Here is a 24,234-nt window from a genome sequence, read left to right as displayed (position 1 = left end):
AACGTGCTTCCACACGATAATTCGACGACTTGTTATGGTTTTGAGTTTTCCCATGAATAAATTTGGCAAGTCATTCAGGATGAGCTAGTTCTAGACAATTTTGTATGAAAGCTCAATATTAGATGCTAGAAGATGTTCTTTATGAGCAAATGGTTAACCGTTCTACTGGGCTTTGTGGAATATACACCAAGTTTCGGCGCCCTTCAAGCAAAGGCCGTAGGATTAATTGGAATACTAGTGTGCTCATGATTGTGTGTACCTTCTCATCTTTCTGCAACCTCTTTTCTCCCCTTTATCCCTTCCCCAGTGCAGGGTAGCAAACCGGATGTACATCTGGTTAACCTCCCTGCCTTTCCTTGCATCTTTATCTCTCTCTCTCTCTCTCTCTCTCTCTCTCTCTTTGATGCTATGTGAACATATGTGGACCGGACAGGCTTTAGCATGTCCTCCAGGTTTGCTCTATTTTTTTAACGACCCTACGGTAATAGTTTTGGTGCTTGCCAATGATGACACCACTGAAAAGTTCCCGACCAGATATATATTTTTCGACAAAAAGCTGGATGTCTCTGCTTTATTTTGCTTTTGCATCCCTGGGCTCATTCCTTGCAAACCTTACCTTCTCCATATGGAAATGGTAGCTTGTAAACTGTAGCTTTTCCATATGGCAATGATGTTTGAACTGCAAGAAATCCCTTGTATACGCAAGTATGGGGGCGTGGCTGGCCACCGCTCAAACTTTGAAGTATGCCGTTTTTAGAGAAAAAAATTGTACAAAGACAAAGAAACGACTAATTCGGAATCAGAAATAACTGCAGATTTCAATTAAATCAAAAAGGCAGAAATAAATTTTTCTATAGCTTCGCTTACCCTCTACCCTTACAAAAATGTAGCGACTAAGGCCAGTTACAAAACACATATAAAGAGAAAGAAGGGCAGGCAGAGAGAAACTGCTTTGCGGAGCCGATAATGGTGGAACAGACATTCAAATGTCAGAACAAATGTTCCCGAATTTTCTACGAATGAAAGCGCAGGGGATTATATGATCGGTGAGAGCATTTGAATCTTCAAGTGCCTTTATTACTCTTCTCAAAGTGGCTGCTCTTATTTCGCCGCTCTTACTGCCTAATCAGCCCGTTTATTGTACATGCAGTACGCTTGCTTCATTGCCAAATTTTCGTTGTTTGCTCTAATTTATTGATGTATTTTATACTTTATTAAGTAACCATTTTCGCTGTCCGCTGAACATTGAGAATTTTCTCCACCATTCGCCGTCGACTTAATCATGCAGCTCAGCAAGGATGTACCGACGGGTGATCTTTTTGTCATGCGTGAATGGTAATCTTAATAGCCACTTCAAAAATATTCCTGCAGTATTTCTACAGACACTGCTGACAGAACCTTCTGCAAGCAGCACGTCTTTTTGTTTTTGTTACCTTTATTAATACCTCTCGGTCCTTCTTTAATATACGTTCATATTCATTTTGGGTGTCATTTAGAGACCGACACATTTATTTCAAAGTGTAGCTCGCCTTCTGAATAACATTTGCATTGCTACATAATAGAAAAGAAGGGCGCACCTGTCCTACAGAGAGTCATTACGCTTCAGCAGATAATGCATAATTATCATACTTTTGTCCCAGCAGTTTGCTTAGAAAACTTTTTTTTGTTTTACAAACTTATTTTCACCATAGTCTTTTTAGGTGCGCGGTAATTTTCGCTCTTTTCTCAGTGCCTTGACTTATTTCGTTCTTCAGAGTCTGTTTGTATTGAGGTCGGTTAAGGGTTCCTTTTTAAAAGCAGTCGTTAAAGCGCATTGGTGGCGTTGTAGTTATAGAATAGGACTGTTTCACTGTCAGACCATTTAGATCGATACGTTCAGCGTTCGAAAAAATTCTAATTATTGTTTTGCATTCGACACTCTCTGTTGCCTTTGCAGCAGCCGCATTAATCACAGATGATTTAGAAGAGCGCCAAGCGAAAATGTCAGTACGCTTTATTTTGTTCATTTGTGGGTTTGGCTTATGAAAGGACAGTGTCAATAATGTATTCTCTTGGAACGACATTTTTAAGTATATTTTTTTTCTCAGCAAACACCTTCCGGGACAGGTGCAGGAGGTCTCGAAAAAATAAAATACTAGTATTGATTGCCTCCTAGTGTCGAGACACTGGAATATGGTGCCTGCAGCAAAACAGTGAATGATTTGAGCGTAAGATACTTATTTGAAACGCATAACTTCATAGTAAAATATTTATGAAGAGAATGTGCGCCTTAGCCTGCAAGAGAAAGAAAAAAAAACAAAAGTACCTAATTGACTGGCAGGTTATCATGTTATTTGTTTTCCTATGAGATTTTAGGAAGACCTTTATCATGAGGTAAATGGAACTGAAAACAACAGAGTAAATACACAAAGCATCCAATAAACAGACCGTTTTCTATGTCCAAGGGATGTGTCTTTTCGCAACATCCGGCATTGTTGCAAAAGAGTACACTAAGGCCAACAAAGTACGGCATTTTAATCTTGTTGCTTACTCCTTTCATGAAGATTAAATGATATCCTCATGAAGCGGCTAAAAACAACCATCGTGAAGCGACTAAGAAAGCTTCAGCTTTAGGCTATAAAAATTATGCATGTTCTGGCAAAAACTCATCGGACGCGTGAATTACTGATTTGCTTGAGAGCATACGTGTTAGTTGGCGTTTCAAAACACGGCCAGTATTTTACCTATCGCAAGTACGCTACACGCATGTGGAAATACTTTCATACGTTAGTAGTCCAGGTGTGAAATATGTATACGTTTACCAATATTGAACGTGAGCCGATGAATTAAATGTATGGAAAATATTAAGGCAGCTAGCTCACAGTTGTCGTCCCAAACTTGAAGGAAGCGCAATCATGAGTGGGCGCCTTTGCTTATCTCTATTTTTTTGTTACTTTCTTCTTCCCCTTTTTTCCTGAAGCCTCTGTTTTTTGGTCTTTTTTCTGTGCGTTTTTTTCTGTTTATTTCTTTCTCTTCATGTGTTTATTTTCTTTTCTTTTTATCAAGTTTACTTTTTTATCTTTTTTTCTACCTCTAATAGTTTATCCCTCTTTCTTTCTTTTACCCCTTTTCCTCGTTTGTGTGTTTTTTTGCTTTTGTTCTTTCCAATTTTCTTTGACTGATATGTGGGGTTTAACGTCCCAAAACCACCATATGGTTATGAGAGACGCCATAGTGGAGGGCTCCGGAAATGTCGACCACCTGGGGCTCTTTAACGTGCACCTAAATCTGAGCACACGGGCCTACAACATTTCCGCCTCCATCGCAAATGCAGCCGCTGCAGCCGGGATTCGATCCCGCGACATGCGGGTCAGCAGACGAGTACCTTAGACACTAGACCACCGCGGCGGGGCTTTCCTAATTTCTTTTTTTTTTCAATTCTATGCTATGCTCTACCAGGCACTTTTTTTCTTTCCTTTCTGCTCATGCTCAAAGCTCTGCTCCTGATACCGACTTATCTTTCCCACCCACTTGCTATTCTATGCTACTGAAGGCTACGCTTTCTTCTGCTTGCGTATCAGGGTAGCCAAGTGATTACGACGCTCGCTTTTCAATCATGAGGGCACTTGTTCGAATAATGCCTCGCCAAAAAAGCTTTTCCACCAAAATTTCCTTTCACTTCTTTCACTCTCTTCGCTCACTAAGCACGTATTTTTTCTCCCTGTTTTTTACCTGGTTTTCTTGGCCATTAGGGTTCTTTCAGTCTACGTAGGACAAAAAGGCGGACGTGTTCTTTGAAGATGAGGACGAAATTTTGTGATTCGGGTAATTTTCTGTTTCCTCCACACAGACTAGTGGTTGGCCCAAACAGATGAGCTATTGAAAGAAAACAACAATTACAACCATTGGTGTCTGTAGCGCACTGCCAATTGATTCCTTATAATTCACCAGGTGCGCCTATTCTACGGTTAACCCTTTCACCTTTGAATTTTCAAACAGATAGAGAGTTTTGTTTCTTGTTTATTTGGCTTTACTACAACCCCAAGAGCACTAAAATAGTGTATTTTAAGCAACCCATCAGTATAGAAGACAAATGGCGGTATGTCTAATGTATAAGACACGAGGATTCAGTTGGTTGTCAAGGAAATATGGTGAGCTAAAGTGCTTCTATTTATTTTTCTCTTAGCCCGTGTAATGGTTGTGATACTAGCACGTATGCGAACAACACATTAGTTACAACGCCTAAAGGTCAAAAAGGAGATTTTGCATTCGTGATACACAGCTTCTCATAGCACTTGAATGACCGTCGTCTAACTGTGGGACTCTTTCAGTACCAACGTAATGAAAGATTGCTGAATTCTGCTTCGCAGCACCGAAAATATTTCCGCTCATGTCTGCAAGGGCAAGCTGATTGAACTGCAATTCGTCGGGGTCATCTTCTAGCTCCCGCACGCAGCATTCACATAGTGCGAAAACAAATTCAAACACATTTCGTACTATCTCGCTGTTAGTGACACAATACATATCAACTAAAAGATTACGGCCGAGTTATCGTTTATAATAACAAGAAATTCGGAGCTGTCACAAAAGCTACAACTTCGGAATCACACGAACAGATTGCAGAGCTAAGACAACCAATGTGCACCGGTGTCCTACATTTAAGACACGAAGATTGTTCCTTTCTGAAGGCTACATATTAGTGTTAGAAAGGTCAACAATGGAAGTAGGAAGTTTCAAATTTTAGAAACAATATGAAAAGATATGAAAGCTACCGATATAGTATTTATTGCATAAAACATTATCAAATATACGGTTGGGGTGAGTGTCCTTTTTTTCCAGCTTTCGCCATCTTGCTTTCCGCTTTGCCGATTTCCGAAAAAGGTGATGACACAGAAAAAAAATACTGCCTAATATTTTTGTGGATGTATGCAGGATGCCTCAGATATCTTTTTTTAATTTCTGAGTTAATTCTGTCCCAATCGGCAGCCAAACTATTTCACGTTGTTTTTATAGAACCCCATACCTGAAAGAGTTAAGGCTGTAAAAATATCAAGGACGCAACGCACGCAGACGAAAAAGGGAATCACGAGGCCTGCGTGAAACACGCAGCACAGTCACAACGAAAGCTGGATGAGCGGCTTTTCAGAATATTTTCTAAGCAATGTTTGTGCAACGGCAACAAGCATGCTTGTGGGGGCCAACTACGTCCTAAATATTCAGAAATTAGTGTAGTATGCCGGCATTCTCTATACTATCTTTCGTCATTCTTCGAGGTGTGGTACCCGCTACACGATTACAAGGAGTTGTTTCTTGCAATTTTAATGCAGTGGCTGATGACGACGAAAATTTATGCCTGAAGTGCGTATCGCCACCATTATTAGGTGAACTGGAACAAGCTTTTGTGATGGGTTGGAGCATTGTACAACCCACTCGTTACAAAATTCGTATTGTGTGACGCCTAGCTGTTCATTTGCTGTTCTAAAACTCTTTATCACTCATACGAACGCAATCCATTTCCCGACATCAAGCCTGCCTAAGGCAAGTTTGCAACGGAGTTTCAAGTACCAGCGTAGCTCTGTGATAGAACACTTGGCTGGCACGCAGGGAGCCTCAATTTGAATTTCGTTGTGTCTTTAATGTATTCAATTACTAAATGTTCGCTAACTTCGTGAGAAAGGGGTTACACACACCGGTGGCGGAGGGACAAAAACGGTGCACGATACCATTTCATAAGTTTAAGCTGTAAAAATAAAGGCGACAGGATGGGGCATCAACATTCAACTGATTTTGTTTGCAAAAATAAAAGCTGTTTCTTATTTGCGTGCAAATATGAACATGCAAGTGGTTTCATTCTCTATATTCTTTATTTTTCAGAAGAATTGGTTTGTTCTTCTTAAGGGTCGGTTTATTCTTCAGAATGAAACAAATAGCCCAACAACACGTTCCAGTGGATTAAGCTTTGCTGTCCAGAAGCACCGAAGAATTTTCGTACGTTATATGACGTCTGTAAGACAGTTCTTGGTCTGCAGAAATGACTGGGTGGCCATCAAATGCCGGTCCAGCTTTATCTTCAAAACAAAAGGTTTAGCGTCGGACACAATGCCACAAAGTCATTAGCGGCGAAACAAGCGACAAACAAAGAATAGCAAAAGTAGAGGTTCGATAACAACAAACGAGGCGACGAAATGACAAAAGGCATGAATGTTCGCCTTTAGCTCGTTTGTTTCTTTGTTTTCAATGGAAATGTACTAGTAAAGCTCGCCAGTAGGCGAGCTTTACTAGTAAATTTTCATTTCCAGAAGTAGTAGAAAGTAATAAATTGAAATGTATTTATTGATGTACGAGCACGAGCTGGGAAAAAAAATGTTCGCGAGGAGACGCGAGGTCGGCGCTTTTTCTGGCTGACCGCGCACAGCGACAGTCACCGCAGTCGCCGCATCACGTCCAGCCGCGTCCGCTCTGCGGACGCGGCCTGCTTTTTTGCATGGCTTGTTCTGAAGCTCTTCGGGGCCTCCAAACCGTTCTTGGCGACGGCCGCTGGCTGACTCTTTCGGAGAGTCGCGCTCGTTTGTCCGCCTTCGTCGCGTCCACGCTACGCGGTGTGAAGAAACAAGAACAAGCAAGGGACATCAGTTGGGAAATCAAACAAAACAACTGAGAATACTAGCCTGAGAACTGAGACCGCTAGCCGGTATGGGTGCCAAAAGAAAAACACTAAAGAAGCAAAGCACAAAAGAAAGTACATCAGTGAAAACGAATGACAATGCTAAGGGTTATCCGTGGCAAAGCGACAGGAAGCAGGCCTGCGGCGAACAAAATGGGTGTAAGCAGGACAGAAACGCGAAATAAGGAAAATAAAATAAGAGAAAAAGCTGTGAAACTACTCTGAGGTGCTAGAGCGCGAATAAGCTTGTTTATTTGTTTCTTACGCATGACCAGTGACAAAGTGGACACATAGTAACCCCAGTTTATGTGGTTTCCGCAACGAAGTTTATTTTTTTTATTTTTTACTATAGTACCTGTGTATTCATTCCTTTTTCAACACCGTGACTTCTTTCGTGTTGGCGTACTCCTCTACTGCGTTTGTATATAACAAACAAATGCCTAACAGTCCATTTTTTTCCCTTTCCGCGTTTCTGCTTTTTCTCTTTTGCACGATGTATACATCTGCATCTTCCTGCTTTCTTATCAATTGGACTTACGGCCGTAGCGGATCAGAAACGCGCTGTTTTGACGAATCCCTATATGTCTGTTTCAAATCCGAATTTCTGTGGTAGGTCGGTTCTTGTCGTAGTTAGTTGCCTAGATTTGCCGCCATTTGGATCCACTTGACTTTTGTCTTTCGCCTGCTCACTCCTGCGAGCTTCTTGGTACACGAGAACTCCTCGAACACTTTTTGTTCGTGTGCTTTGTGTTTTTTGTTGGCTTTTGGATACGTCACAGAATGGTTCCTCTTCACTCTCCACCGTTATTTAGCCTTTACACCATTCTCTTCCTCTCCGTTTTTGCGAGGTTGACCATTCCGCACGAACTCGTTCTATGCAACTTGCGAATGACCAACTGTGACAAGTGGAGATCTCTAGAGATCAGCTACATTTGTGGTTTGGGTGACTGGCTTTTAAGGCTCCATTAAAGGAAAGGATCTTTAGGAAAATAGGGTTTCTTACTGCAATTTCCCCACAGCTAAAGAATAGTACAGATCTGTCATGCTATATAGATAGCATGACCAAAATTAGAAATTTAAGAGGTGTACTTAAGCACGTAAGTGCAAATGGTAGTATTACACGTTGTTTTTTTCTTTAACGAAGGTAACCAAACCACATGTGTATTTTCTGTATTCAAATGAAAACCACGAGTTTTACGCATGTGCCATCTATCGAAACGTTTAGAGCAAATACCAGCGGTTATACGCGTCCTTCGCGTACACGCAGGCAGGCATGCCACCGAGACCAGGAGAACCCATATTATACAGAAACGTCATATTTCGAAGCGTTCCTAAACAGCTATTTCCCACCAATTTGTGTGTCTGAATATTTAGAGATGCCTAAACATAAGTCTATGAATCCAAGACTTGTGACCGCACTGTCCGCATTACCTAGACATTGCTAATTGACGCACCATTTGAACTTCTGATTCTAGGAAAAAAATGTCTGACGAAAAACATTTAAGATGAAAAGTAGCCTGCATTCTTTTAATCTGTAAGTCAAACTTGCCATGAAACAAGTGAAAAAATGTGAGGTGCCGCAGAGAAGCGTGCACGCGGATTCTCCCGTTCGCCACTAGTGCATACGGAAGAGCAGTTATGAATGTCGTACGTATGAGTTACCGGATTACGCATGTTGTCACGTGATTTATTTGCGTACAGACGAACTGGAAGGCCGAGGAACGTCACCACACCGAGGAATGTCAGTAGCCCAAAAACCAAGAAAGCGCCAGCTCGGGTCATGCGCCTATATCACCAACGCAGTACGTGGCTTGCCTTGCTTGCTGATTCGTCTTCGTCTCGCATTCTTCCCTACAAAGTCAAGAATTTTAAAAAGGGAAATTTAGATAAAGTTCAGTTTTCTTTTACCAAGAAGGCACTTGTTCGCAAAAGTTTCAGGAAATAAAATTACCATTAACCCGCTAAAACAATAATTATGCCAACTTTGCAACACTGTGGTCTAAAAATATATGCATAATAATTGGTTTCCGCATATCATGGCAGTTATTATTAGGGCATAATCAATGATTATGCCTTGAAAAAGACGGGGCTCCCGTCGAAAGGTCGGGTGAATAAACAAGTTATGTGAAAGCACATTATATATATATATATATATATATATATATATATATTATTTTATATATATATATATATATATATGAGTAATTTTTTTATTAGGCGAATGCACTCTGAAATCAACTTTATCAAAATAGTGCTGCTAAATATGTTTTATCTGTGGCTGTGCAATTAATGGCTCGTAACTCTCACACAGTCTCAATAAATAATAGTTGCGTGAACCAGCCATTAGCAGTTTATTCCCTGTGCCACATTTCTACCCACATGGTAGATAGGCGATCTTACTATTGACTGACCTCACTGTCTTTCTAACTATTGATTCTCTTCTTCGCACTAAAAATAAACGTGGTTAAAATATCAAAGGTAAACATCACAGATGTATATATCAGCTCGCATTTAATGATGACCGAAGCGTATTGCTTATGCAAAGGCGCCGGTTTTGTTCACACCTCGATATGAATTCTTGGTGGCACATCAAAAAGAGCATCGCGCAAGGAGAGCAGGACAACGGTCATGCAAGTAAATTAAGTACAATGGGGAACGAAGCAACGTAGAAGCATTCAACGGCACCCTTTACCGACGTTTACTTCGAGCTCTCGCTGTACCGCCATGCATACGCAGTAGATTGCTCTTACGCATGCACAGATTGCGGACAGAGACGAAAGAAGAGGGCGTCGAAAACAGCTGCTCTGCTGCTCGGCTCGTCCTACGAGGCCTGTCCGCTCGCTTTGCTTTCTTTAGACAACGACGAGGCCACCCGCTTCGAACGACGACTGCTCCGCTCGGCTCGTGGACTTTTGTGGTCTCGTCGGCATGCATAATCAACTAGAATCACACTCCCGGCATCACAGACGAAAGAAAAAAAAACGAAGATCAGCCAGCATTATCTCCCTACACTCTCTCCTTCTACTCAGCTGTTCGTGCTTCTTTAACCACCCGCAGGGGCATCCACGTATGTGCGCTTCTTTTCGTAGATCTGCCCTGTAGCCAAGAGTATACCTTTTGTTGTACGTGGTAAGGGCCCGTTGAGACAGCTATTTTTATACGCAGAGCTTGTTACGCATGCGCTCGCGTTCTTGAAATGCCTGACGGCTACTTTGTGGTTACGACACTGCGAAGGATTCACCAAGATTTCACTGAAGCGCTTGCTCTATGAGACGGGTGTCGTTATCGAGTTATGAACGGCTCCACGTGTTGAAATGAATATCCACGTGTCAAATGAATGAGCAGTGGAGCAGACGCGTCATTCTTACTACACACTTCGAACGCAGCCGTCTCAAAGGACGGTGATACCTCTAGAGGCAATGCGGGTGACGCTTGGCCCGTACTCCCAGAGTTTCATGCACCTAATGAGAGGCATCAGACTTCGACAGTGAGGGTCACTTCATTGGTACCTCATAACTTGACGGGCGAAGGACAGCTGATCGGCATGGTCAGCAGCCTGGTCAGAGCTACGGGCGTGATGCTGAGCAAGATGCAGGCACCGACAGCTCGAAGCGTGTTGCAACTGCTTGACACCATCACTTCAGTTCTCGCAATCCTTCAGAATTCTACTGCTTGGGAACGCAAGTGGAACTATCAACAGAAAGATTTTGGGTGCATGGGACCACGCATACAAGTTATTTCAACGAATGAGCTCATTTCATCAAGACGTGGGTGTAACTCACCGTCTCTGATGCTAAGCACATAACTGCCGTTTTGGTCAACGCTGTAAGCGACAGCTCTCCCTTTGTTTCTCTAACTTTTATTCCCCTTACCCTCTCTCTAGTGCAAGGTAGCTTACCAGGCCCAGCCATGGTTAACCTCCCTGCCTTTCTTTCAACATTATTCTCTCTCTCTTTTACTGTGAGAAGGGTGATCAGAACATGCATATTTAAAGTCGTCCCTGTGGCAAAATTATAGAACTACCTATCTCTGGTTTTTGTATTTGGAATAAAAGACGAGAAAAAGAGGCCAGTAAACACCGGTGGGCATTTGGCACACTTAATCATTGCTATTATAGTACCAGGATTGCTCTAAGAGAGCGAGAGAAATACCTTTTGCAAAGTCCAATGAGTATTGGGGATTACGTGTGCGCCTGAAAGGTGGACAGTAGCTCTTCGAGCTTGGCGGGAAGTTCGGCTGGCTGGACGGCCACTAATTTGGTCTTTAGGGTCAAAAATGCAGGTGTAAAGAAGAGAGAATGAAAGCTCTTCTTCTGATTCCATTCTCCCTCGTGAATTTTGTGTTCCTTATCCAACATTTCAAGCAACTCTACCAATCACTGGTGGACTTCTTGGTGCGGCAGTTTTCTGCCTGACCTCGTTTTCTAATTTTAGTCTTAAAGGGGCCCTGTCACACTTTTACAAGATGCCATGAAATGAATTCACTGAAGGCGCTTATTGCCTCACGAATTCACCGCCGTAAAAAAAAAAAAACTCACAGCTTTGCCGCAAAGACGAAGCATTGAACGTGATTGCAACCACGTAACTATGTGGAAGGTCACACGCACAATGACATGCAGATTGAAACGTGCCGCGCGTTTCTCAAATTTCCATTGTAAATGAAACATATAATGATTTCATTTTTTTAAAACACTTTCCAGTATTTTAACTTTGTTACGACTTATCTTAATAAAGAGTGACGCGCGATATGTACACATTTTAGAGCTTTATTCAAATTAACATTCTATTTTAATTTTGCTTTGAAATCCTAAATTAAAATTTTAATTCAAATAATATCTTAAAAGAATTGTAATTCACTTCATTCTTAAATTTTTACTGCACCTTGACGTTTTTCAATTTATATAAATTTTATAAATTATTAATAATAATTAATTTAATAGTCGTATACAAATTGACTTAACAAATTTAAGAAAGATTTAGGTGTTTTATTCATTAAAGAGCAAATTTCTCTGAAAAGCTTAAAGTACCGCCATAATTTTTTGCTTTCGTAATTAATCTTTACTTACAATGTAAAGCTCTAAACATTTTATTTATATGGTTGATATGGCATATTATTAATAATAATTAAGCATGGTTTATGTATATCAGGGCTTTTTTGTTTAAGTAATTTAATTTATGAACGATTTTATACCCGAAATAGTTTTATAAATAAAGGAATAAATTTAATTTTTCCAAATTGAACTTTATGATCATTTTTATTTAGAATCGTAAATATGTCAGCTCCTACAACAATAAATTTATTAAGAGAATAATTTTTAGGTTTAAGAGTAATAAAATTTAGAATATTAATAATAATTCCAATAATAATATTAATTTTTTAAGAGCTTGTTGTTCAATATTTATATATAGATATATATAAATGACGCGCGAAACGTACTCACAGTTACAGCTGAATGCGAATAGGCGTCCCAGTTGTTACTTCGCTGTGTCTGAAAAGCACGCCCTTTTCGAAAACGGAGGCTGTGCAACGATTTCAGTAACGTTTGTGTGCCCCGTAACTACAACAGAATCGTTTCAAGCCTAACGCCAGCCAAGACGTATGATCCTCCCCACCGGGAGATAAGTGTGGGCGAGAGGTCGTCCACTCTCTTTCTCTCCGCGGGCCAAAGTACGCGTGAGAGATGAGAGCCACCGCGCGCTCGTGGCGCCATGTTGCTGATAATGCTGAAAACACGATAGTTCCCCCCCAAGGCTTCCAAGATGCCTGTCAACAGAAGTGAATGGTAGGTATAAATAGCTTGCCATTTGAGCAACCTCGAGCCTAGACAATTTTCTGGGATGTCAAACACACTTTGCAAACCTATAGTTGCATCATGAAGCAAGGTCCGTATTACATCTTGGCAATAGAAATCGCAGAACTTATTCTGGTTGTTTCAACAAACGGCCATCTTATCACTTTCTAGTGGATTACCGCTCATTGCGGCGTGATGCGAAACGAAGAGGCAGACGCTGAAGCTAAAATGCTTTAAGCAGTGCCTCTGAAGTACGCATTGCGTTTTCACGAGCTGACATAAACGCCCTGCTTCCCGCAGGGCGTTCATGTCAGCTACACACTTGCGCAGCTACACACTTCAGCACTGGACCAAAGGGAATGACGACACCAGCGACTTCACAAATGGGACCCGGAAACGAGGTTCCGCATGTCCCCTAAATTGAAACGGCAACTCGCAAGTACGGTTCACCGCATTCGTCTTGGTGTGGCATACACCTGACGTTACGCACTTATCATCAGTCGCAGTGACACAGGTCCTAATTGTGAACACTGTGATGTGCCAGAAACACTTGCGCACATATTTTGTGAGTGCCCAGCATACGCACGTGAACGACAAACACTGATTTCTTCTACTGAACGATATCGCAGTAGGTCAATAACTGATGAGACCATGTTGGGCTCTTGGCAAGACACCGACAGTGCAACTGGGATCATAAGAGCGTTATAACCTTTTTGGAAGTAGCTTGAATATATGCGCGGCTATAAAATTTTTCGCAGCTAGAAAGACTTCTACATTCTCACCTCTCTATCTCATTATCGTCATATATTAGCTTTTCGTCTCCCCTTTCCCTTCCCCCAGTGTAGAGTAGCAGGCAAGAGCAAGCTATCACTCAGGCCGATCTCTCTGCCTTTCTGTAAATAAACCTGTCTCTCTCAAGCGTCGAAGAAGGTGCATCTCGGTGGCTGAGTAATTAACGCCTCGCATTCATGACACGGAGTTAACACATTCGATTCCGCACACCGGAGTATTTTTTTCAGGATTTATTTTGCGTTTTCATACATATGGATACGTATACATATACGGTGCATGACATTGACGCTGACGTCGACGCCGACCCCGGCAGCAAAATGCAGCCGAGAGTGCCCATATAATTGCTATCGCAATAAAAATAAGAATCTATCTAGTTCAAGCGGAAGTGCGAAGATTTCTTGCACGTGTGTATTGCTTTCTCTCGTCTCTCATCCAGACAAAACAGCTGGAAGCTAAGCAGAGCGGGATCGTACGATGGTAAAAAATACGTCACGCGTGCCTGATGACTTTCAGCACTTCTATTGTAAACGAAGAGGTGCGTATAAACGAAGAGGTGCGTCTTGCCGAACCACGTTATATTTTAAACATTTCAGTCTAAGAACTTTTCATATGCACTATTTCAATAACATTCCCTGCTCCACATTGTGGGCTTGTATAAAGCAACAGATAGCAATGCACTTAATGAACACCTCACCCAGTGCCGGGACTCTCGGATGGGGAAAATGGCATCGTCGTTTACCACAATTACTCGCAGTTTTGAAGATCCTACTTCTTTTAACTACAAAAGAACAGAACAAATACATGTTCCCCGTTTATCTTTCCGTTCCCGGAATGCTCAAAAAGTTTTACCAACCTGTTTCGGTACTATTTTGGTTGGCCCAGTCCCACCTATTTGATAAAATTCACTGGTATCTTAAAATTTTCACAGACAGATCTGTATGTAGTGACGGCCAAGATGGCGCTGCTGCTTTTTTTTTCCTTTTCAATCAGCGTCTGACGGGTGTTTCGTATACCGCATCCATCGTGTATAACAAATGCAGAACTAGCTGTAATTGATGTTGCTCTGAAATACGCACTAGAAGAATGAGAAGTATCAAAAGAATGTATCAAATGATATCATACTTGTAGACTCTCGTGCTGCTCTAATATGATGGTTGAGCAAAGACTTGAATGAGCCAGTTATATGCAGCATCGTTAAATCTGCCACAAAACCTATTACTCGGGAGGTGTCTCTACTGTGTGAAGGGATACCTTTGCATGTTGGAGTTCCTGGGAATGAAAATCCGCAAACCTCGCCTACATTTGTGCCCACCACAAATGTGACTGCCAAGAAATTTCATGCAAGTTTCACAATGCTCGTCTAATGATCCGCCGATTTCTCTTGAAGCAGCTCAACGATCAGCGTGTCGCAAGCGGATTGTTTTTCCCTCGTGCTCGTGGTCGCGGATGGGCTCCTCATGAGAGAACCCCGTTGTATTAGCTAAAGGTTGGTTGTGTGTGTCTGTGCGCGATGTATTATATCGTCAAGGACGTGTACACATGTTCGTCGTGTAGCTCCTGCGAGACACTACAACAAATAAGTTCAGAATGCCATACATTCGTTGAGCAGCGAGCACTGCTAATGAAGAAAAATGAACCTATTCGTCTTAGGTGCATGATCCTTGACGACTGCCTGTTTCTAGGAGAATATGCTGCTAGGCGTGATAAGGCACATCAAGCTCTGCTAAGGTTCCCAAATAAAACAAGCTTGTCGCGATCAGCGCCAAAAAAGCACAAAAAACTAATGATAGTTCAATGGAGAAAACGGTATAACTTAGAGGCGCAAAAGAAGGCACTGAAAATCTCAACTTCCACTGAACAAGTAATTACGTATGCTGTGGATATAAAATCTCTGCATCCGTGAGAGTGATTGAAGGCTGGCTCTCGTGCCTGTCTCTGACTTTTATGATTTCAAACGCTTCTGTGATTTTACGCGTGCGCTGGTACCAGCGCATCATCACCGCAGCGATTTTTTTGTAGTTCGGCTGCGCAACTGCGCTGCCGACAATGGAGGAAGAGATGCGTAGATGGTGTACCTTTCGGAGAGTTAGCGTGCCTCCTTAGATGGATGTTGAGACAACCTTCCGTCTGCCTAATGTGCGTACCACCACATGACAAAGGGTTGGCCCATGGCCTCAGATTTGAATGCACGTTAAAGAACCCCAAGTTGTCAAAATTGCTGAGGCCCAACACTGCGCCGTCTCTCATAATCATATCGTGATTTTGGGACGTTAAACCTCACATATCTATCAATCAAGGAATGAAGTACACCACTCCACTCGCATAGTCAGTGAAACCCCCGCCGCGATGGTTTAGTGGCTAAGGTACTCGGCTGCTGACTCGCAGGTCACAGGGTCAAATCCCGGATGCGGCGACTGCATTTCCGATGGAGGCGGAAACGTTGTAGGCCCGTGTGCTCAGGTTTAGGTGCACGTTAAACAACCCCAGGTGGTCGACATTGCTGGAGCCATCCACTACTGCGTCTCTCATAATAAGGTGGTTTTGGGACGTCAAACCCCACATATCAATCAATAGTCAGTGAAACGCTTACATTGCTTTATAGAGCAACCTTTAGGGCAGACAGTGGCCTGCTCTTCAGCACTCTTTTTATCAACTCTTTCGCACACGCTGCCCAGCTTTCTGCCAGCACGTAATGCAACACTTATGTCATAATGACTGGCAACATTCTTCAAATGTTGTGAGAGCAAGTGCAGGTATGAAATAACAACAAAGTTTTTTTCGCCTATCCGCGCGAAAAACTACAGCATCAAGGCTCTCTTTTGGTTCTCTTTTCGAGTGATGAAACACTCGCAGTGAAGTGGAGGCAAGGACCAGGTGCGGCAAACCAGCCGCTTCCAATCTGTTAAACTGCTATAAAAACTCTCACGTACAGCGTGAGGACAAGGCCCTGTCTTGTTTGAAGTGGAATCAACACATGACCCGCAGTATGATATTCACACGGAGGAATAACACATGACCGACAGTACGATATTCACAAAATGATCCTGATGACGTCAGAATTACAGCCTACAATTAATCACTAATAATCAAACTAGCTGCACTAAGTGAAGAATTTCGAGGAGATGTAATAAAATGCTGCTTGTTTTGCTTTCGTTTGAAATATGAAAAAAAAAACGCTAGACGTTACTTTGAGGATTGGTGCGAGTGATTGAAAAGTTCAATTTCAGCCTGGTTAAACTGTACAGGTTATGCCACATAGCGGGGTCTAGTTGAACCAAGCACGTCTGCTATCTCGGAGCCAATCGCAGGAAATTGTTCAATCACCGTTGTTACTACTGTGGCTTCCGCTGCTTTCGTTGTGCCGCTAGTGTTGTCGGTCACCGCACAGTAATGCCGAAAACGTTCTGCACAGCAACAGTGACGTGAGACGTTCTGCTTGAGGCTGATATTCTGAATTGCGCTAACCCGATGTGGACTAATAAAACCAATTTTATTTCAAAATAAGCACTTCCTTGGCGCAAAAGCAACACTATGATTTTTGTGGACCACTATGTCAACAATCAACGTCGACCTAATATTTGCCTTTATTGGAGCTCTAAAGTTCCCTTCCACGGCATCTATGGCTTTCTTATTATACAGATTTGGCCTCGTGTTTACAGACATTCTTCATGTGTCTATTTATTTAAGCTTACGTGTTATTTTCTTTTTTTCTTTTACTTTCCCCTTTCTTTCCTTTTTGTCTGCCCTCCTGCATCCCTTTCCTCTTTGTCTCCCCTTCAGGCAGGAGTTGTGCCCCTATAGGTGGCAGTTGTCAGCCTGTTCTCTCCCTGTTTTCTCTGTGACTTCGTGTTTTCTATGTATACTAACGAAATAATAACATTGGAGTAACCTTTCGCATTTCGTTTTTTATTTGTGCAGTGGCGCGGGATCCTACGAAACTTCCGGTCATCATGTTCATCCACGGCGAGCCATATGAACGGAACTCTGGGAATGCTTACGATGGCTCCGTACTTGCCAGCAACGGAAATGTGGTCGTTGTCACCATCAACTACAGGCTCGGAATTCTAGGTATGCCCTGCATAGACATCTTGAGCTAATCACGTATCTGAAGGCAGTTCAGATACGAGATACGTGTGTGGAATTTTGTGATTGTCACTTGTGCCTGTCACAGTCTTGTTGTTTTTGAATATAAAGGAGGCAGTAATTAGCGTTACATCGTACGCCTCGAAAAATTAGCTCTTCGAGTGAGCCATCCATAAGTGTACTCACTTGGTGTCCTTGAAAGGAGTCTTATATGAGACAGCATTACCACATACACTGTGTTTATGAATTTGCCAGGAATAAGATAATAGAGCAATAATCAATGACACCACGTGGTATTGCACTGTTCCTGTCAAGTCAGAAACTTCTTATTGAGCCCACAATCATTCAAAATCACACAACTATAAAACCATAGAGTTTCCTATTCGAGGGAACTCTGGCGCAAGTGTCTATGAGAGCTGCAACGCACGGCACTTCATCGAGCCTGGGAACGATAGGTAGTAAGCACATTTGTCTAATCTTCATACTTCTGGCCTGCTTTTCACTCCGTGTGTGTTCGTGTGGATTGGAGATGTTTTATCACGAAATAAAAATCGGCAAATGTTCAGTGGTTGCGCTTCACCACCTTATTCTTTTAGACTTACCTTTCCAAATCCGGTCACGAAGTTCAAAAGGGGTGAATCTTTCTTTCAAAACGAAACCCAAACACAGCAATAAATGAAGCCGCAAGTACGATTTGCCACCCGCAAGTACGAAGACTAGGCAAATGTGTGTACTACTTGGTGGCTGAACGATTGCAGTGACAGTTTTCCCTCTAGCTAATTAAAAAAAAAAACTTTATGTGTAAAACAACTGCACCATGAAATTTTAGACACATTAGTTTGACTGTAGCTTGTGAATGGATAAAATGCTGAAAAAACGGAGTTGTTATTTTATTTGAAGTAATTCTATCACAATGAAATCACCACCGTTTCGACACAAGTTGTTCCGCGATTTGATAATGGGCTGAAGAAAGAAAACAGAGTCAATGATAAGGAACCACAGTGAAAATTTTGACGGAATGCAGCGCTCTTTAGGTGGTCGGTATAAACGGAAAACTGCTAACAAGTTTGTCCAAGCAAAACTTTTACAATATCGCCAGGATGAAATGTCACAAATGAAAGCCCTGCAAGCGCTACTGCACTTTTTGCAATCGACCGGCCTTTCTGAACGGTTGAAGCTAGCACGCCCTTCCTGTGTGCGTTTTTTGTTTCCTCTCTTTCTACACACTCTCGTGCATATTGCCCCACCAACACTGCTGGGTAGCGAACCGAATGCCAATATATGGTTAACCTCCCCGCCTTCCTCTTCTCTTTCTCTCTTTCTCTGCTAACAAGATTGACTGGGACAATATACGCTGGCATAGCATGTCAGCCGAAACGTTTCTTTTTTTCTTTACGGCTACTACCCAGAGTTGACACGAAAGAATATACGCCGCCCAAAATCATAGCAACAGCCGGTGGTTCAATTTAACTTGGCTTTTGATGCGAAGCAGCTTACGGCGGGGGCTTTGTCTCTTACCCCCTAGTCCTTCCCACGGCGTCCACACCTCCTTATCTTCACTGTGCATTCCCTCCCTTTTTCTATTTCTTCTCCTATGCCCACCCTCCTCCTACTTCCTCTAGGAATCATCTGTTCCATGGAGTGGTGCTAATGACAGGTGGTGCGACAGCTGCATACTCTGCTGGGGGTGCCAAGGTATTTCCGCAGTATAAAATGACGGAGCGCGTGTGCCTCAAGGCCTGATCCCACGCACCCGTTGAAGCTCGTCATTGCACGGCTTTTTGTCGCGGTGCCCTGTCCTGTGCCTATGAACAGAGAGGGCGCCTGGCTGCCAGATGCTTCGCGCCTTCTTTCTCCATATATGGAGAGGCTGCCGCGCCGCTTCGAGAAAGCCGCTCACTCACGCGCTGCAAGAAGTGCATGTGGTCAGGAATCCATTCTCTCCTGTGCAACGCCGAGATGACCACCGGCATCCACGACCCCGCCAGTGTCAGCGTTAGCGCTAGAACAAGCCCTCGATAAAGTACACAGTCTCTCACTGCTCAGGGGTGCAACACCTGCGCCACTTACGCCAATTTGATACAATTCCCTATTGTTGCGCCGAACTGCGCCAAGACCATGAAACATGCTTCAATTTCGTCACGCTGCGCCAAAATACCCGACCAGCCTGGAAATTATCTCAGGTATGCTAATTCCAGCAATAAATGGGTGCCACATTGGCCACCTGCACTTTGCTTCATCATTCAAACCAAGCACGTAGACCCGTTTGCTAACTAGGAAATGTCAGCAAACACGGTTACGGAATGTTGGGAACGTGTGCCGCGTTTTCCACGTGCGAATAAAGCTGAAGTGCTACGAACTCCGTTGTTTCCAGGCACCCCGTCGGTTACCATAGCAACAGCTCAGAAAACATTTTTCTGGGTTTAGGTTGCGTCATCGCGACGGCAGATATTCAGCGCCGCCGCCACGCCACTAGATGCGCGCTGTTGTTACTTTATATGGTTGAACGCTCCTTGCAAGCGAGTCCAGAATTTGCGCCCTAAACCTAGCCCCATTGAGAAAGAAAAAACGAAAAAAAATAGAGTGGGGGTTGGGTGATGGGTGCAGTGGTTCGAAATCATCCTGGCCTTGTTCTAACCCACTCAGAACGCTGCTTAAACCACCCTCGGCGCAGTACAATGGTGTCCCGCAAAAAAGTGTATTATAATTTCGAAGGGGCTGTTAGCGTTAGTCACGGGACACAGCACATTTTGTTCAATTAGCCATGCATGTATGCGCCGCATCATTGTGAGTACTAGTATGACCGCTGACGTCTAAAAAAAGTTACTGGCAATCATCTGTAGCACCAAATGACATTTCTGCTGCCATAAAAAATAAACACTTGAGCGTCACCTTTTAGTTGTTTTTTTTTTCGCCACCCCTCTTGCTCGAGTTCACGAATCTCCTCGATTTGGATGTCGCAAACTTGGCAGATTAACATTTCATTTCAAAGAGTGTGTCGAAGAGTTTGACAGGCATGGCAAAGGCTAATGTAGACTTTATTGTCTGCTCAGTGGGCTAATTAAAAATACTACTTTAATTGGAATAGGAGCGCTCATGTTGACTCTGCCCAATTTAGGTGGGTTCAACACTTTTTTATATATCTATATGTTTTTCTAAATGAAAGCCTTCTTTTTTATATTGCGCCTAGTTTAGATTCTAGTGCTCCAATAGCAACACTTTGCTGCTCAAACAATTACTCCGAAATTTATTTTGGCTGTTGTACCCCGGCTCGCTCAAGCGAACCATCTCCCCGCTGCTTCACATCGACACATGGTTCGCTTTGGCGGGAGATGGCGCATTTTAAATTGGTGGTATTGTTGTCTGTCTTGTTTGTGCTTATTAACACGAAAGTGTTTTATGCCAGGGTCCAGCAAGGTTCCGCTGACGTAATTCTATTGCTGATGTGAAAACAAATTCTAATATATTGCAATGTAAGAAATCACCACCATATCCATTAAGTCAATGATGTTAGAGGGGCTTGCTTGGAGGTGCACCAGGTGTTTCTTAGCGATACCATTTCTGTTGGCGGGTTTGTTACCGAGCCAGTAAATGATGTATACAGTACGTTGAAGAAGCGTTGTCAAGCACGTTCTGCGGTCGGAACTGCACAGTGCTAGCCATGATCAGCATGATAACCACCTGACCATTTATTCCATACTAGCCGCTGCTATCAGTCAAATGCCTAACGCTCAGAAATGGCAGACGCGAAGCTATGAGGCGTTCTTCAACGGGGTTGAGAGCAGGCAGGGGAGGGGGCTTGAGGAGATATCGGCACCCGTGCGTAACACTTACTGTAGGAGCTTGTCGTGTACCGCCCTGACTACGAAGTGAGGAGAACGAAGTGGAGGAAATCGCGAGGAGTTGAGCGCGTGGGCTACGGAAAATCTTCGCCTTCTAGGAAGCCTTCATTTGTGCGCTGAGTCACCTCTTCTGGCGCGCGCATGAAGACTTTCTAACGCCCTGGGTGTTGGAATTGGGAGAAGTATGCTCTGGGAACACTGGTGTTCACGCCGGCTGCCGGAGATTGCCGCCGCCGCCGCTGGACAAGGCGCGACCTTTAGAACCTTGGCGTTCAAGCTCCTGAGAAAAAAAAAAGAAAAGACAAAGAAAACACTGTTACAGGGACTCAAACCAGCGGCCTTTCACTGCGCACAATGCGGTGGTAACCACTATAGGCCACGCAGCACACGTTGTCTAAGATGGTGACGGCAAATCCTTTATATACACCGTCTGCCGTTGGTGGTCGTCAGGGCTGAGCAGCTTCAGCGTGTTTTCGTCATTAGTAGCGAGATGGCGCGAGAAGCGCACATTTTGAGCACTCGCTCAAATGGTCGTCCCCCTCGCGTTGCTGAACTGACTTAACGCCTCGCTATGCGCGCGCACCTCCACATGGCGTAGTCATAGTGCGTATAGATGCTGGTCGCTCAAACTGGTCGCTCACTAGCGCAAGCGCGATTATCTCGTTATTCAGGTGCTTTGTACTGTTGTCCTTTCACAGCCATGTTGCTTCGAAGTTACAGTGGCTGAAGAAAGCACGAAGGTCACTACTCCACCCACTGTTATAGCCGCGTTTATGAAAAGAGCAGGCTGCTCACACATGAAGAAGTAAAATTGTCACAGTTCGCGCATGTCTTAGGTATGCATGTGCATTCGTTTCCTGCGTCTTTATTTCTGTTTGAGCAGCGTGCTTTAAGTGTGGAGCTAGTGCAGTTATTGTCCGCGCCCGTCCTGTGTGTGCTTATTCAGTGCGTCCTTTCTAATTGAAATGCATGTGGCATGTTTTGAGCTGCTTGCCGTTATTTGCCGGACATCGCAATTTGTTGCTGTAGCATTCGTTTCTACGCCCTTATGCTGGAACAGTACACAAGAAACGCTCATTTGCCTCTGTGAAGACGCGTTTCACTTTCGTGTTATACCGATTCCTAAAAAGAGGGATCATCCACGTTTTATTTTCTTTGTGCCAGTTTTAACTGAGTGGCCGAGGCCAGTCACCTAGCTCCCGACTCAACCTCACAAGATGCTCGATGATTCGTTTTATGTCGAGCACGCAGCGAAGCCATGAAGCAAGCCATAATAGCCATAATGAAAGAAAGTCGTGGCGAGGAATCCCTGCAGTTAAGAAAGAGAGCAATTCGAAAAAAAAATATGAGGATACCCTAACTAGTATAGGTACTCAGTGAAAAGGAGTGCTTACAACAGCCAGCCCAGTAGAAGAACGAATGCACAAAAACGCAAAAGTATATAAGTACGGCCCGACGATTGCGGCAAGACTGTGTGGCGGTGACAGCTGCGACACAGTAGAGGTGAAATAATTCATTAACATGTAATGTCTGCAGGCTTCCGGCTCCTTGAGCTTTCGCTGCAGGATGGAGTTGTCGTTTCATCAAAGGTCGCTCTGAGAATCCCTGCGATTTCTCTTTTGCGCGCCCGCGTGCGACTGCTTAGGAGCAACTGCGGATAAGAATGAGCGGCAAAACAAGGAGACGTAGCAGCGAGAAGCCGGTGCAACATACTGTTGGCCCACCACGTCGTAGCAGCGCCAGATGCTGTGCTTAGGTTAAAGGCACCAGCGGCAACGCCCCCCGATTCGTCAGCTCTGAAGCAAAGCCGTTCACTTCGTGGAAGGCAGAGAAAGGAGCTCCTTGCTTTGATTTACCGTGGAAGGGCAGTCATAAAGACTTGTGGCACACCCACATTTCCTTGCGCCTCCCTTTCGCTGAGCTCCGTTCTAGCCAGTCCTGTTTTCGCGGTGCTTCTTCTTGGCTGTTGTACTTTCCCCAGTTACCACTGACCTTTACCAGAGTCCTTCAATGCTTTTCTGGTCACGAAACTCCGGCCGAAGTTTCATTCAGGGACAAAAGCTGCCGCTAGGATCGCCCCTGTTAGCGTGAAGGCTTCGCCGGCGGCCGGCGACGCTTGCGGGCCGGCTGTTTCTCCGTCGGCAATGCGCCTAATTTCATCTGCTCTTCATTTCCACCTGTAAAAACGCGACCTGTAAAAACGCGAGCGACGCGAGCGAAGTGTGCGTGTTTTTGATTCAGTTGACGCTTAGCTTAGCTGTGAAATAGAGGCAAGGCCACGCGTGTTACTGAGTCGTATATGTTGCAGCGTTCGTTCGTTGCGGTAGTCACGGCCGCTACGTTCTCGCTTTGAGAAAGAGGACATCTGGCGTTTTCGATTTTTGAGTAGTCTTTTCAGTTTCCTGCATTTGAGTTAACTAGCACCAGATTTAAATCGGTATATACAGCCCTGGGCGACATGCTGCGCTTAGCAAATAGGTGTGCAAACATACAGCACGTTGGGTTAGCGCTGTGTCTGCGCGATTTTATAGCGCGCTAATAATGTACAAAAATTACCTAGGTTTGGAAAGTGAGCATCAACATGATGAAGAAAAACGCTCACGAAATGGAAGCCGCATAATGAGCGCGCGTAGGAGTAAATGCTACACACTTGACCGACTTTCCCGGCTGTCAACATAGGTATAGGGTGTCAACAGAAAAACTCGTATGGTCAGTGTCTGACACACTAGTCCCACCAAAACGACAAGTTAATTGATTACTTGGTTATGAGGTTTAACGCGCTGCCGCTATGCAGGCAATTGGGCGCGCGCCGTAGTGTAGCTCTCCGGAATAATTTTAACCACCCAGGTATCTTTAACATGCGCGGGAATCTCTAAAACACAGGCATTTTCTCTTTTCGCCTCCATCAGAAAAGCGAATGGGAACCCGCGTCCTTGGGCTCATCATCATCAGCACAGCGCCCTAGCCCCTGAGCCACCGCGGCGGGGACACTAAAAAAATTAAAAAAAGAAATACAGGCAAAGCTAGCCATGCTCCGCTTTGCAAATTCAAAATACCTGATTGGATAATCAAAATGTCGCCGC

At 43.7% G+C, this 24,234-nt stretch overlaps 1 protein-coding gene across 1 annotated transcript in view; it reads left to right on the top strand.

Moving 5' to 3' along the window:
• The first annotated feature begins 10,187 nt into the window (after positions 1-10,187).
• LOC119178533 (neuroligin-4, X-linked) overlaps positions 10,188-24,234 on the top strand; it is an 82,428-nt gene continuing 68,381 nt past the window's right edge. The window contains 2 exon segments of the mRNA XM_075867983.1: positions 10,188-10,410; positions 17,145-17,294. Coding sequence (XP_075724098.1) covers positions 10,188-10,410; positions 17,145-17,294 — 373 coding nt within the window.

This window comes from Rhipicephalus microplus, chromosome 1 (genome assembly GCF_043290135.1).
Source record: "Rhipicephalus microplus isolate Deutch F79 chromosome 1, USDA_Rmic, whole genome shotgun sequence".
Classification (NCBI taxonomy): Eukaryota; Metazoa; Arthropoda; class Arachnida; order Ixodida; family Ixodidae; genus Rhipicephalus; species Rhipicephalus microplus.
The sequence above is the reverse complement of the archived record's forward strand: the minus strand, read 5'-3'. Positions and strand labels throughout refer to the sequence as shown.